Here is a 15,599-nt window from a genome sequence, read left to right as displayed (position 1 = left end):
TTACCTGCGAATTGTTGCACAGTCGGCCTGCCATGGCGCAAAGTCGGTCAGAGCGCGTTGTGGGACGCGCAAAGTCGGTCAGAACGCGTTGCGGGACGCGCAAAGTCACGCGCGAATTGTGGCACAGTCGGCCTGCCATACTAACGAACACTGGTCGACTCTGGTCAAATCACTGTCGGAAGAAGATGTCACATGCTTTAAACTGACCAACCAGAGAGTCGTTACGTCACTACCTGTTGAAGTTTATCCAAGCCTTTACTGCAGCCGACTTTTTTGTCGTAACCTTAGAGTTACTTATTTGCCTGCTAAACAAAAACTCTGCTCTGCCAATGAAGTATACTTTCAAGTCTTGATGAATATTTGGTTTCTCATATGGTAAGACGGAGAAAGTGTTGCACAGACGCGAGAAAGGCTGCTGTCGGCTAATAAGCTAAAGCTAATGTCAAACTAGTGTTACAGTGTATAGTGCTACTTGCTTAACTACAGCACGTTGCCTTTTGATTAAATCTGAGACGGACGTACCCACCAAAGTAATCTAATGTATTGCCGAATTTCTAATAGAATATTGTCAATGCCCATGTTTTATTTTGGAATTTAAAGACAATTCATGTCTGTGTAAATTTTAGGAACTTAATTTAAGTGTCATTGTGAGTGGTCATGGTAGTGTTTGCTATCATAGATACTATATTTATTACAGTTTTTCTCATTCGCTTTGGCTCAATTCCCAAATGAGAATCATTTCTTCAAAAGAATAATTTCAAATCCCGGAACATTTAATTTGTTGTTCACAACCGATCCAAATATTTAATTCAGTCAAGCACATTGCATGTGTTTCGGCTCAAGTGGGCAAAAGTAAACAATTGTCTACAGTTTGTACAATTACCACTTGTACATGGCTGATCAAAACTAAGTTAAACTTCAAAATCTTCATCATAGGAGCCAACGCATGCAAAATGATCCATTCAATTATCAAAAGCTGTCAGACATGCATGTATATTCCATAAATATATGACAAGGAATGTTTGTGATGTCTGCTAAACTGGTTAGGTCTGCCAGATTACAGTAATTAACTAAAAATGTTAAATGTTATCCTGTTTTTAGCTGTATGTCTATTTCTGTGTATGTTAAATGAGTGACAAAAAGCTGGAGTCATATTCCTTGTATGTGTTACACTTACTTGGTCATTAATGCTGATTCTGATATTACATGGGCATGGATGTCCTTTTGATAAATTCAGTTCAGTGTATATTACATGAAAGATCAAAGTTGAATTTTGTATTTTATGTGACACATTGATACACATACATTTTTGTAGGAAATATAGGACAAATTTTCCTATATTTTATTATTGTGCATGGAATTACACCTGGACCCCACCCCAACCCCCTTACTTTCTCCAATCTCAAGCTAAACACTCTTTTCTTTTGTAAATTCTGATATGAAGCTAAATTGGTTGGAGATACTAAACACACTCTATTTCACAGCGGAAAGCAATGAGAACTCGGCCAAGTTCCCCTCCAATTCATTTGCACGTCAACGACGCCACACCAGTCCATGTGCATGTGAAGAGCCAGAGGACAAGTCCTGCCAGGACGCCTCAGGTTAGAGATCTACTTAGTGCGGACTGTCAAAGTGATGTCTTTTGTTTTTATTATTATTTCCTGATCATGATGCCAGTGATCAGAATGGGATTGGTTGGGAAGTCCTGTTGGACTGAAACTCCAAAATAAAGTGAAACACTAGTTTGTAGTAGTTTGCTGACATGCTGCTGTGCACACTGTGTTTTAAAGGGGAAGACCAAGGTCGACAAAGGAAACCTCCGTCCTACAGCCAAGGTCAAAACTCGAGCACCATGGATGCCACCAGGAAAGAGCTCCATACGAGACACTTCATATAGGTGGGAGGTAAGACATGTTAAAGCTATACTCTACATTCTGAAAATCATTTGAGCCTCTGAGACAGATTTAAAAAAAGCACGGCCCCTGAACCAAACCCCTCCCCTCAGTGTTCCACGCACAAAGGAATCCCCAATGTTGACTGGTCTTTGGTTCCTATGTAGGTCACATTTCCTCTTGGTTTCTGCCTTTGAACTCGCTCCACTTAAGTTTTCTCTAACCTTCTCCCATGGGGTGAGCAGAAGCCTCTTACTGGTATCGGCCTTTTCCTTCTCCATGGTAACAGAAGCTCCGGTAGCTGAGCTGCTAAGCTAATCACTAGCTGCTCAGAGTTTACAGAGAGAGAAGGGGAGTGGGAGGGGACAAAGCGGGATGACGAGGCGATTGGATGGAGAGTACGAGCCAATGGGAGCCTTCCTGGACAGATGCCTCCCATTGGTCAATTTCTATGCAGGCCTACGGCTGATAGATTGATTTTTTTTGGTTCTTTTTGCTATTCATATTGTGTAGATCAGACTACAGGACCATAATCGCTGTATAAATAATGTTAATAATAATTACCAATATTCCAAATTGTAGACCATAGTGTTTAACAGATTTGTCTCAGCATTGTGAAAGAGCTCATCCAGTCAAAGATACAGTGTTACTGAAAGTGTAATTTGCACCAAGGGGCCAACACACTACCTTGAGATCAGACCACCGCTCCCAGAACCTGAACATTCCCAGTCACCGCTGCGATTAGCTGACCTCACATCAGGAGAGGAAGAAGGGCTGCACAGACGAATCAGCCAGTATGAGAGGAAGATTGACTGCTTACTGACTGAAGTCAGCTCTCTGAAGAATGAGGTCAGTTTTTCTGTTTCCGCTGATGTGAGCAGGTCTGCATCACACATGTCCTTATCTTTTCAAGTCCTATCGGGCTTAAAGGTCTAAAGAGGTTTTGCATTATAAAACCTAATTTGTCTTTTTAAAAACGATTTATTGATCGTCTTGGTTAGTGTGTAGGCAGACAGTGACTGGATGGACTCAACTCAGTCATTTTGTTCCGATCATAATGGGATTATTATTTCAAAATACAAATTGCTTCACTTTGTGGCCCTGAAAGCAAATGTGATGAAAACGCATTTTCCGCTTCTACTTTTCACATGCAGTAATACTAAACCTAAGAAAACAGCTGTATAATGTGATGACCCTGAATATGTCATCAGTAGGATCAGGTGTTGTTGTCGAGCTTGACCTATACTTGGTACTAAATAGCAGGGTATCAATCAATCAGTTTATTTGTCCATTAAATCATATATAATTACTTGTCCAGGTGGAACTGCGGAAGAAGGAGCAGCTGCTGGAGCAGCAGTTGGAGCAGCTGAGTGTCTCCCAGCGGGTGATCGTGGAGCAGGAGGAGGAGCTGGCTGAGGTGACCAAGGAGCTGGAAGAGACTGAGCGGGAGAACACAGTATTATGGCAATCCATGGAGAAGATGCTGGAGGAGAGCAACTTCAACAGGCAAATATTATGAAACAATTCTTCTTCTCTCTTCTTCTTCTACTTCTTCTCTCCTCTCTTCTTCCTCTTCTTCTTCATCTTCTTTTTCTTCTTCTTTTCTTCTTTATCTTCTTCTCTCTTCTCTTTTCTTCTTCTCTGTTCTTTGTCTTTCATCTTCTCTCCGTCTTTTTTCTCTTCCTTTTCTTCTTCTATCCTTCTACTTCTCTCTTCTTCCTCTTCCTTCTCTCTTCTTCCTCTTCTTCTTTTTCTTCTCGTTTTTTCTTCTTTATCTTTTCTCTCATCTCTTTTCTTCTTTTTCTTCTCTCTTTTTCTCCGTAATCTTCTTTTCTCTTCTTCTCCTCCTGTCTTCTTCCTTTTCTTCTTCTCTCCTTATTCATCCTCTTCTTTTTCTTCATCTTCTTCTCTTTTCTTCTTTTTCTTTTTCTTCTTCTCTCTTCGTCCTTTTCTCTCTCTTAATCTTTTTCTTCATATTATTCTTTTTCCTCTTCTCTCCTTCTTCTTGTTCTCTCTTCGTCTCCGTCCGCGTTCCTTTCTCTCTAATATTACATTTTACCTTTTGTAATTAATCTGAACAAGTAGCATTATTAATTCAATTCAAAAAAACGTTATTTGTCCCGGGGGGGCAAAGCAGGTGACACAGATGTTTTGAGTATTTTTCCAGGTGTTTATACGTCTGTCTGTGAACAGATTTTGTCACAGTGAAAATAGAAGTCACAATGTGTAGTTTATATCACAATGAAAAAAATGAGGGTCAATGAGGGGCCAGAGTTCTCACACATACTAGGGATAACATGTCTGCATTTTTCCATCATTCCCCCCGATGGAAAGATAGAACACAAACAGGTTAAACATGATGTCAAAGCACATTTGCATTTATTGCACTTTAGCATTTGAATATAGGTTTTTGAATATACACTGGAGATCAAAATTAGAGAGCAAAGTATAAATACTTGATTTATTATGAAATACTGTTATTTTTTATTGATCAGAATTTGATCTACCGTCTATACGACTGCTGTACTAGTATGTTTCTTTAAATAACCAAGGCACTTCAACAAAAACCTTTATTTTGTGAAAAAAAACAGTGAGCAAAATTAGAGAACGGTTTCAGATACCTCCCAGATGTTGGTGTCTGTAAAAGGATAGAGGGTCGGCCTGATCCCTCTATATTTACTTTAATGACAGCGCAAACATTTAAACAAACAGGCATAAAAAAATGCATCTTCCATAACCAAGGCAACAATACATTAACTGCTCTGTGCTACAAATCCTTCTGTTTCCCAAATCCTCCCATGGCTTTATGGTTGACACATCAGTGTCCGTCTATAGGACTAGCCTGTTCAATGTTCACTACTGTCCTGATGTCTGTGCAGGGGTGTGTCTGAGGCTTGTGACTTTCTTCAGACTAGAAGAAACAGTCTCTGAAGTCATAACAGTTGCTAGCTGGGAAATGACTCCTGTACTCTCAGCTGATGAAAGTAGGTTGTCTCCGGCAGGTTGTGAAGACAGATCTTCCCGAGGATTGCGGCAGTTCCGCCTCAACACTGCTCCCTGTGGTGTGTTGATGATGACCTTGGAGTTACACACTCTTTTGAACATTGGGGGCAGGGAGATATATCCATCTGGGTGACGAATTAGCCAAATTAGTTCACATAAGTGCCACTGCCCGGGAGAGGCATCAATGGCTTATGATCAGTCTCAAGCCTGAATTCATCTAGGCCACACAGATACTTATTCAACTTTTCATAAGCCCACACGCCAGCCAGACACTCCTTCTCTATCCGGGCATTGCGTGTATCAGCTTCTGAGAGACGTCTGGGGCAGTAGGCTACTGGCTTCCACTCTTCTCTGTGGAGTCGAAGCAGCACAGCTCCTAGTCTGTAACTACTGGCATCTGCAGATACAGCTGTAGGCCTTGTTACATCATAAAAGGAAAGAACGGGTGCTTTTTTAATGTCCTCAAAAGCTGACTGCTGTGAGTGTCCCTGTGTCCAGATGTTCTTGCTCTTTAGCAGCTCATACAACGGCTGTCCCACCGCTGCAAGGGCTGGGACAACCTCCCCAGGTAATTCACCATACCGATGACTCTTTTTTTTTTTAGCTCCTGCACATTTTCAGGCGGTGGCAGCTGGTGTATGGCTTCCACTTTGACAGGTCTGACCACTGACTGGTCGATGAGATGACCCAGGAAGCGCAGCTGGCTCTGCCTAAAGGCCCCTACACATGATACGCGGTAAAAACGCTTTGGGCCGTCCGCTCAATTAATTTCCTTTGAAGGAGGTGGTAGTGCCCAATGTAGTGACGCGCACCGCTCAGATTTGCCTCTATGCCAATGCGCTCAAAGTTCAAATCAATTGAACTTGCCACTGACCTTACAAAAGTTCAACCAATGAGAAAGAAGCTTTGAGTGTGACGTTTACGTTTCCTAGGCAACTAGAGAGCAACATCAAGCATGCTAGAAAAGATGGAGGAAAAACTTATAGTTTGTGTGTCTGAGTTTCCCGGATCAATGTTGTATCACGATCTGGGAAGAAAACTGGAAAGCTTGGAGGTATAAGCAGTCACACCAGGTTTGTGAATGGACCTTTTCAAAGATGTAAACAAACATTACAAAGCAGTCCTAGTTTATTTGCTGTTGCAGTGAATGTGAAGGACATTGGCTGGCAGGAAGTTAACGAGGACCAAGGCTGTTGCCTAGCAATTGAATTCCATTGAAAAGGTCTATAGGCAGTTTACGTGCTGACAGTTGTTTTAATACTAACGCTGATTTAGCTGGGTCTCTGCGCCCAACCTCGCGGTGCGCCCAGCACAAAAAGCTTATCATGTAAAGGCCCCTTAAGGGAGCATTTCTCCTTGTTGAGTTTTAACACTGCAAACTGAACACACGGCAGCACCTTCTCAAGTCAGGCATCATGTTGCTTCATCGAGGTCCAATAGATTAGGATGCCATCCATGAAGAGTGCCAGCCTTCCAGTCCTTCTAGAGTCTCCAGCATCTTCTGCTGGAAGATCTCGGATGCACTTTTTATGCTGAAAGGTAATCTTACGAAACAATATTTGCCAAATGGTGTTATGAATGTTGTCAGCTTGCAGCTGTCTGGATGCAGAGGGATCTGCCAGAATCCACTGGCAGCATCAAGGGAAGAAAACACAGTTGCACTGCTCAGCTTGGCTGTTATCTTGTCTGAGGTGGGTAGGATGTAGCGTTCTCTTTTGACTGACTTATTTAGTTTTGTCAGGTCAACGCAGATTGGGGCTGTGCCTGTGTTCTTCTTCAGGACTGGTACCATGGGAGCGCACCATTCAGTCGGTTGTGTCACCCGCTCGATGACACCATCCTTCTCCATCCTTCTTCCACCTTCTGTAACATGGGAAAGGGCACATGGCGTGCAGTGTGCAGAGCATATGGTACAGCATCATCTGTTAACTGGATTTTGACTGGTTCAGTTTTTAGAGTATCATGCTCACTGTGGGTTAGATGGCCGGTGATGCATTTCACGTACTACGTAGGCTGTGAATAGATAATCTTTTCCTTTGTGACTGGCTGTTGCGTTAAAGCCGCCCAGACAAAGCAGCTCACCTCCAGGACTGTCCAGAGGAACGTCAGGTGGGTCCAGTGTTCTCTAAGCGGTGAGTGTGTGAAACCTGTCCTCACTTATGACAGTGACATCAGCTCCCGTGTAAATCTAAAATTGTACTAGACAGGAATCCACTTGTTGCACAGTCCGCTGTTTTTTTTTATGGGGGTGGCAAATGTGGGGTGAAATGAAAAACGAGAGAAAGACAACAAAATAAATAAAGGAAGGGGGTGTCTCTCTCCTTCCAGCACTAGGAAGTGTCCTCAGCATCGTCAGGAATAACAGTGATTCTATTGCTAATAAAAGCCAGCAGTGGGTCCCAGGTTATGTGAAATGCCTCCAAAGATCCCCTCTGTGAAAACCTTAGCCTCTCCAACCGGAGACATTGCAAAATTTCACGTAACTGTTATGAGTCAGTGGAGAAACATGTTTCCATTTAAGAAGAATGTTACGTCTGGCGAGCAGGGTGGTAAAGGCCACGACAAGTTGTGTAGTAATGGGCAGATTTTTAGACGAAGGGGGCCCAAAAAGAGCAGTCAGAGGATTCGGTTCCAAATTTGTGTTAACAGCCTGTTTGAGGGTTAGGAATATATCAGACAAAAATTCAGCAAGCTTCGGGCACGTCCAGAACATGTGTGCGTGGTCGGCTGAGGACTGCTTACAGCGGTTACAAACGTCACTGTGGCCAGGGTATATCTTAGCCAATTTAGCATTTGTGAAATGGGCTCTATGAAGCACCTTCCACTGTAATAGGCCCTGCCTGGCACAAATCTAAGATTAGGGGACCAGTTTCAGAATGTCCCTCCACTGGTCATCAGTAATGTCTACCCCCAAATTCTTTTCCCATGCATTTTTAGGTGAGGCGGTGGGGACTGGGCTCAGAAAAGGGATTTTATCAGTTCGGAAAATTTGGGGGATTACTTTTGGATAAAATGTCTCATTTGAAGGTACCAAAAAAACCTGGCTATTAGGCAGGCTGTAGTTGTCCGACATAGATGCAAAGGACGCAAAAACCCCTCATCATACAGGTCCTTAAGAGTTTTAGCCCTTATCTGACCATATGCGGAATGCAGGGTAGGTGCAGGAAAGGAGAAACGCATGATTATTCAAAACTGGGGCAAGGTACTGTACTGCTTCCTGAACTGGATCCAAATTTTAATGGTATTAACGACAACCGGATTGGATGAGAACTTGTGGGGCAGTTATGGGGAGCTGTGAGTTAATCGTAGAGTGCAAAGAGCAGGAGGAAGATGTTATCTCAGTATGAGCGTTCACCTCTCATCCAAGAGGCTTCCTCAGTTCATGTACGCATCTGACCAGGCTGGGACTGGATAGAAGCACTAGCTGCATGGGCCTGCTGCGCCAGGAGTCTCTCTGCCTTATCTCTCTGCTCAAAAAAGTTTTGTTTGGATTGGCGTAGCTGTCTCTCCACTACGCATGTCGTTAAGAGGCTGTGTTCTGAATGTAGAAGTAGCCGTTTCTTATATGGGGTGGGTGGGGGTGAGTAAGTTTCCTCCGCAATTTCCACCAGCCTCGCTCGTTCAGCCGTTCTCATTTGAAAAATATAAGATACAACAGTAGCTTTAAGCGCTTCCGCTGCTGACATCAGGGGTGTGTGTTATTAAACTCTATGTAAGAGCAGATTTGAGTCGCTTCGAGCGTTGAAAAGGAGGCTTTGAACTCGGCAGAGAGGGCTTTAATCTCGACGGAGAGGGCTTCATGGTGATGCTCCAAGAGGTTAGTAATGGCCGCCATGCTAATCTGGCCACCTGCCTCCCCCTGGTCTTTAACAGCCTGTCTGGTCCAATGTGTTGGCATATTTAGGTGGTGTATCCGTTAAACGATAAGAATTTTACTATTTGTGTGACTTTTGGGGTCCTGAAATGTAAAAATGATCTAAAGTTGCGGGAGCAAGACTCGACCAGTGTCTACTCCCTCTCAGCCTAACCGGAAACCAGAATACTTTGGGTTATGCAATACCATTCTAACTTATTAGTATTATTCCTATGGCTAATGCTGTAAAGACAGGTACTGGAGTGCGTCTGATTTCCTGGAATACTAAGGGAATGAACGCGTTCAAAATCAGTAAGGTCCTGACACAGCACCTTCAGGGGGATGTTTCTGCAGGAAACACATCTCAAATCATCTCAAACCCCACGTATTAAGAGGGCATGGATGAGCCACTTATGCCATTCCAAATTTACAGATAGAGTTAGAGGGGCAGCTATCATCATTCATAAAAGGGTCCTGTTTGAGCCGACAAATGTTATCCTAGATACTGACGGTCGCTATGTCATAGTTTCAGGCACACTTCAGAACACACCAGTGGTCTTAGTTTCGGGGTATGCGCCCACCTGGGACGATTAACAGCTTTTTACAAGGCTATTTGCAATCTCCTCGCTGATCATATTCAAAGCTCTCTTCATGCTTAGGCTTTGTTTTGGCTTCCTCATGTTTTGATTCCTTCTGTTTCGTGTCCTTGGCCGAGGGAACAGATGAGTGATGTAGGAGATAAAAAAAGGTTTGACATGAAAAGCCTTATTCCCATCCTGTTTAGGTATAATCCATCTGCTTTGAAAAGGTGTCTTCGGTCCCCAAAAAAAGTTGAAATTGTCAATAAAAAGAACTGAGTGGACGGCACATGCAGCTGAAAGCCATGTGTTAAGACTCAAAAGTCTTGAGAATTTCTCTGCTCCTTTTCCAACAGACGGCAAGGCCCACTGATGGACTCTTCAATGTACAGACAGCTGACTGTGTTAAGCAGATCAATAAAGTCTCGCTTCAGTAGTTCAGACTGCTGTTTCACAACATAATTTGACCCTATGTGCAGTATACGTTTCACCGTTTGGTGCTCCTTCATGATATCCATGATTTTTTCATTCATGTCAGATACCATGTCCTTGGGAAAACAAAGAACTCTGGCGTTCTTACTGCCAAAGTTTCTCATATCTTTCATTCAAGGCAGAGTCACCCACAATCAGAGTTTCAGGCCCAGGCTTTCTCTGTGGCCTTTCTGAGTTTCTTTTTGCTCTTACCTCGTGAGCAGATGAAAAATGATCCAGGTCGTCAGATGGGGATCCAGGATCCTGCAGCAGTGGAGCAAATCTGTTCTCCAGTTGTACACATTGTTGTTGGGAAGGTTTGTTGTTATTCCTCCCTTTGACAGCTGTCCATAGGAAAATACACATCAGAGCGGGCAAAAACTACATGTGGAGTTCCCCAAGGCTCCATTCTGGTGCTTTTTCTGTTTAATATCTACATGCTGCCACTGGCTAAGATCATGACAAACAACAATATAAACTTAATTTGAGAGATTTAGTGCTTCGCCTGTTGACATGCAGTGTTAAATGTATACTTCTGTAAGGTTACATGTGATAGCTTATTAGTACAGACAGCATTTTTAGCTTTGAGGGTTCCATTAACTTGCACACTTTGCACGTCAAGGCGCCTTTCATTTCGTACTTATTATATGATTCCCCTAGTTACTTTTGTATAAATTTTGAGTTTCAGTTGGTAGAGCGAGTCGGCCAATGTCCAAAGGGTCAGCGGCTCGATCCCTGCCCGGCCCTACTTGTGTCATGGTCGTTGTGTCCTTGGGCAAGACACTTCACCCACCGTGCCTCGTGTGAATGTGTATGGCTGCTGTATGTTTGAGGAGGTGGTAGGCGCTGATTAGCAGCCACTCTTTCGCCAGTCTCCCCCAGGGCAGCTGTGACTACTATCGTAGTTTACCATCACCATGTATCTATGTCTTTGTGAATGAATGGACCTGGACTCTGTATAGCGCCTTGAGTACTGAGAAAGACGCTATATAAATCCAATCCATTATTATTTTAAGAATTATTATTATTATATAAACTTATTTCTTAAGGTATCTCAAAGAGTACTGGATTTGAACCTTTGGCATTAGATTTTTTTTTAATTCTTTTTTTCATTCATATTGTCCTGTTTCACTGTTCTTTTACTGTCATTTCATGTGTTTTGTAATAAACTATAGGTATAGGTAAAATGTGTACATTTGCACATAGTGGAAAATAGCTACAGTATCTGGATTCTTCTGCGACAGAAAGGATAAATACAATTGAACACAAATTACTGTTAGAAATTTCACTTCACTTCAACCTGCAAATCACGAATCAGTTAAAAAGTTATACATTTGTCTGCCTGTGACACCGGTGATTTGGCATATTACAGGGATTATATGTCTAACAATATTACTGCTTTTAGCAATCTTTTAACTGTCTTATGTATTCCTTGTTTTGCTTTAGATTTCGGCTGATTCTGTTACGTTAGCCCAACCAATACACTTTTACACTTTGCACGTTCATCAAAAAAATGTACACACCCACCCACTGGCGTCTATGTTGAGGTGGTTGATCCCCAAACCCCTTATCATCCTATCAGGGTCCAGCCAATGATTTTCTGGACAGTTTGGGCGAATATGTTAAGGTGGGGTGGGGTATGTGGTTTGGACTGCTCGGTTACAGGATCCGCTCCTTCTACTGTCCTGTTGACAAGTGAATAAGGATACCAGGAAAACTGCTCATTTAGTGAACCTGATAGACTTTTTACCAGCTGATTTAAAAAAAAAAACTAAAAAAAACTGTGATTATTTAATCAGAGGGCGGCTGTGGCTCAGAGGAAGGTCGTATACCGGCTCCTCCAGGCCGCATGTCGAAGTGTCCTTGGGCAAGACACTGAATCCTGAATTGCTCCTGTGCTGCGCATGGGTGTGTGAATGTGATGTGAATGATTAGATTAGATGGTATCTAGGTCTTCACTGTACGGGTCCTGATGAAGGTCAGTAGACCGAAACGTTGACCAAAGACTAAATAAAAGGGCTTCAAGTGAGTGCGGGAGCAAGTGTTGACTTTTTATGTTGGTGTCCACTGCCATCAGTATGAATGGGTGGATGTGACAAGTAGTGTCAATCCCCGCTGTCTCTTCCTCCAAATGTCTTATCCAGCAATTGGCTCTCTCGTGAACAGGCCCGGAGTGGCTAATCGGGAGGACTGGGACAATTCCCGGTGGGCCGGTCTGCCTTTTGGGCCGCGAGGGCCGGTGTTCAATTATTATTTTTATTTATTTTTGTGCCGGTGTTCAGTCATGGCACTGAGTGGAGTGGGTATCACGTGTATGCTGTTACCGCTGTCGCTGGTCATATCAGGGAGCTGGCGGTCTGTTAGATCATGCCAATGAAACCATAGACATATAAAGAGTAGACGCCGCATCGAACGTTGGGCCGCGAGAAATGCGGCCGCCATCTTGGACCGGTCATTCTACCAGATAAGTTCTATGATTGACTAGTTGAGCCTATGAGTTGAGCAGCAGAAGGAACAAGATGCCAGAGCACTCTGCAGCGTATTCCTGCTCTAATCGGCGGACAATCGAGAACAGGACTCGGGGGGATAACTTTTCACAAGTAAGATTGAACATTACTATTGGTTGTATTTTCTGAATGGAATATTACTGTAGGCTGTATTTATGTCCACGGTCCCTGTGTTTCCCCGGCTATGAACTAACTGACTGAGATTACAACTGACACAAGAATGCTATTGTAGAAATAAAATAAATATTACTGGTGTAGAATGAGGGTTCGTTGTGGTGGTATGAATCTTGATGATCGGGAAAACAGGTACTTTATGTTTATGTTTATGTTTACACTCTACTTTACTGACCGGCCCCGTCACCATGACAACCACAGACAATCAGCACTACCACACACATCACAGGCAAGGGGAAACAGCTGATGATAACGACACATAGGAATACAGGCTACAAAATAACAACTATTAATATATTAACTTTACACTGGTATAACATTGACCAGCGAATTTTAGTGCTTTAAATGGAAGTGTGTCTGTTTGACTTGTACTTAGATGTGTCCAAAATGTCATCTCTCTCTCTCTGACCTAATTGTATTGATACTCTTGATTTATACGTATTTTAATTTTCTCTGAGTGTGTGTGTGTGTGTGAGAGAGAAAGAGAGAGAGATTTATGTATTCATGTATGAAATATAGCCTATTAATACTCTATAAATGATTTCTATTGTTGTGTTTATATTTATAGTGTTTTCAAAACACCTATCATACATCACATATATCATATATCAGAATATTCTATTACTGTTAATCCCACTATGAATATTAAAATACGCCGAACCGTGTCCTGTCCTTACACTGAGTGGAGCGGGCGACTGGTCCAAGATGGCGGCCCCACCGCTCGTCAGCGCCAATAGGCCCAACGTTCGATGCGGCGTCTACTCTTTATATGTCTATGAATGAAACTGGGATGCGGACGCAGGTTAAGGGCACGCCCACCAACAAGAAACAGACGCAGACGCAGCCTGATGTAACGTACGTGTCGTGCACTAGTCCTCACACTTCAGTGGTGTTTGCCTAGCTCCAACCACAGATGTACAAGGAAAATAATAACTCAAAATGGAAAATAAAAAGAGCAAGGGTGGCGCAGAAAAAGCAAGGATTAAAAAGAGAAAAGCCCTGGAGACAGATGCAGCCAAATGTGCAAAAATCGGCAACTCTCCTCTCACACTCGGTGACAGCGTCTGGCAGCGCGCAAATTCTCGGTGACAGCGTCTTATAACGATCATATAATAGTATAATATAATTTTATATATAATATCACGGCCAAAAGCTCTGTGCGCCTCCGGATGGCCGTAGCACGAGGAGCTCTCGTAGGGATTGGGCTTTGCGGGGTTTGTTTACCGGCGTTGCCGTGTGGAACCGGTCTTCCGCGTTCCACACAAGACCGGATTTTTTTTTTATTACTGGAAAAAAATAATACAAAATAACTCGGTGTTGGCCTCAACCACTGGTAATACCGCATACCCTGAATGTTACTAATAATTGGCATAATAATTTCTTTCGGTGTTTCGGTTTTCGGCCTTGGTTTCCTCATTTTCGGTTTCGGCCAAGAATTTTCGTTTCGGTGTATCCCTAGTTGTAACATATAGCCTGTCTTACCTAACGTTACATAATTTAAATAATATTATGATGCAACGCCACATAACTGGCCACAAACTTTGATTTGTAGCCCCTCAGATACAAGATGCATCACCAAGCACCAGCCATCAGCCCACAGGTCCAGAGTGTGCAGGTAGGATTGCTCATTAAGTGAATATTATTAGAATTAATATAATGAAGAGTATGGTGTAGACCTAGCCTGGTCCTACCAGACTCGTACTTCATTTCATTTGCACAGAGAGTCTGGACCTACTCAATTGATAAACGTTAACTCACTTGGAAGGCAGGTGTCTGTTGAAATTTAAAACTATTGGATCTGCCCAGTGCTACTCTGGATCTGCCATAACCAATCGCTAACGTTTGGCCGGGAATCACGTTGCGCGCAGTAAACAAACCAAACACTGCATGAAGATGTAAATGAGAGCTGATTGGACCCAGATTGCAATTGATGATGATAGAGGATTCAGCACTACAATAATGAAACTGACTTTAATTTTTGACTTGAAAAAGGGGAGATTTGTGACGAGATTTATGAACATTTTTATGATTTAGAGTCAGAGGCAGAGCCAGGAGCCAGTGGAGGAAGAAACAGGTGAGCTAGTGTGTGAACAAGCAAGCATCAGTTCCAATAAAACCACTTTCTATGCCCAAATGATAGTAGTGGCCCGTTATACTTTTGATCATTATTAATAGTAAGAATTACAGTAGGAATTACAAGGCTTTAGAGAACAGTGCGCTATTGTATGCTTAACATGTAAAGTTATAATTACATTATTTTAATATAATAGGTCGTGATCTAAAGTGGGCCGGTCTGAGGTATGAAACTCCAGGGCTGAAAATGAGTCCCACTCCGGCCCTGCTCGTGAATGTCAGTTAATCTGTTGATCCACCCCTCATGGTCTTGGGTTTGCCAAGGGGAGTAATGCCCCTGTGACCACTGGGTATTGTAATTATCTGGAGGTTGTATGTCAGATCTGCATCTCAAATTGAATATCCTGTCACTTATAGCTCTCCTACTTCCTGGTTTCCCTCTGCTCTTACTATCCGCTCACTAGTGCCTGGGTGCAGCTGTGGTGTCTCACTGCTGTTTTCCTGTTCCATACTTGCCCCTCAGCCCTCAGGTGAAAGGTCCTTGTCAGTCTGAATATCCCGTCTAAATTTGAATGTCCCAGAGTCTTTCAGCTTATTTGCTGTCTTCTTATCTTTCAAGCCTGTCAGAATTCTCCTTACATTTTTCCTCCAAAGAATGCATTTATCTCCCAACAGTTTTAATATTCCTAATTCTTTCTCTCTCTTTTCTTCAATTACTCACAATTTACTTTGCTTCAAATACTACAATTGTTTAACCATATATATAGTATTAACCTATCACTGTTAATTGTTAGTATAGCATTATACTGTCAACACTACAAACACTAAATTAATAGTCCAGCTGTCCCTTCTTACCAACACGGTTTTACTTTTTACTTAGTTCTTTCTTTTTGAAAAAAAGCTTGATGTCTTAATCAAATGGAAACTTTAGTAGAATCACAAGAATCAAACAGCACAGTTATTCAATCAGTTTGTAAACTTTTTTTCTTCAACTGATCACAATTACTGTCTCAATACGTCTTTGCTGCAGTTCCATGCTGTCAAAAAC

General features: G+C 42.5%; 1 protein-coding gene across 7 annotated transcripts in view; it reads left to right on the top strand.

Annotated features, from left to right (window-relative positions):
• The first annotated feature begins 240 nt into the window (after positions 1 to 240).
• odf2a (outer dense fiber of sperm tails 2a) overlaps positions 241 to 15,599 on the top strand; it is a 63,996-nt gene continuing 48,637 nt past the window's right edge. For 6 of the 7 annotated variants that reach the window (XM_083930252.1, XM_083930257.1, XM_083930254.1 and 3 more), the window contains exons 1-5: positions 241 to 375; positions 1,485 to 1,601; positions 1,791 to 1,904; positions 2,565 to 2,741; positions 3,211 to 3,398. In XM_083930252.1, coding sequence (XP_083786378.1) covers positions 373 to 375; positions 1,485 to 1,601; positions 1,791 to 1,904; positions 2,565 to 2,741; positions 3,211 to 3,398 — 599 coding nt within the window. In that variant the 5' untranslated portion in view covers positions 241 to 372. The remainder of the gene's footprint in view (positions 376 to 1,484; positions 1,602 to 1,790; positions 1,905 to 2,564; positions 2,742 to 3,210; positions 3,399 to 15,599) is intronic. The other variant, XM_083930256.1, reaches the window with a different exon arrangement.

The sequence above is a fragment of the Echiichthys vipera genome, assembly GCF_963691815.1.
Source record: "Echiichthys vipera genome assembly, chromosome: 16".
In the NCBI taxonomy this organism is placed as follows: domain Eukaryota; kingdom Metazoa; phylum Chordata; class Actinopteri; order Perciformes; family Trachinidae; genus Echiichthys; species Echiichthys vipera.
Note: the sequence above shows the minus strand (reverse complement) of the source record. Positions and strands in the feature narration are given on the sequence as shown.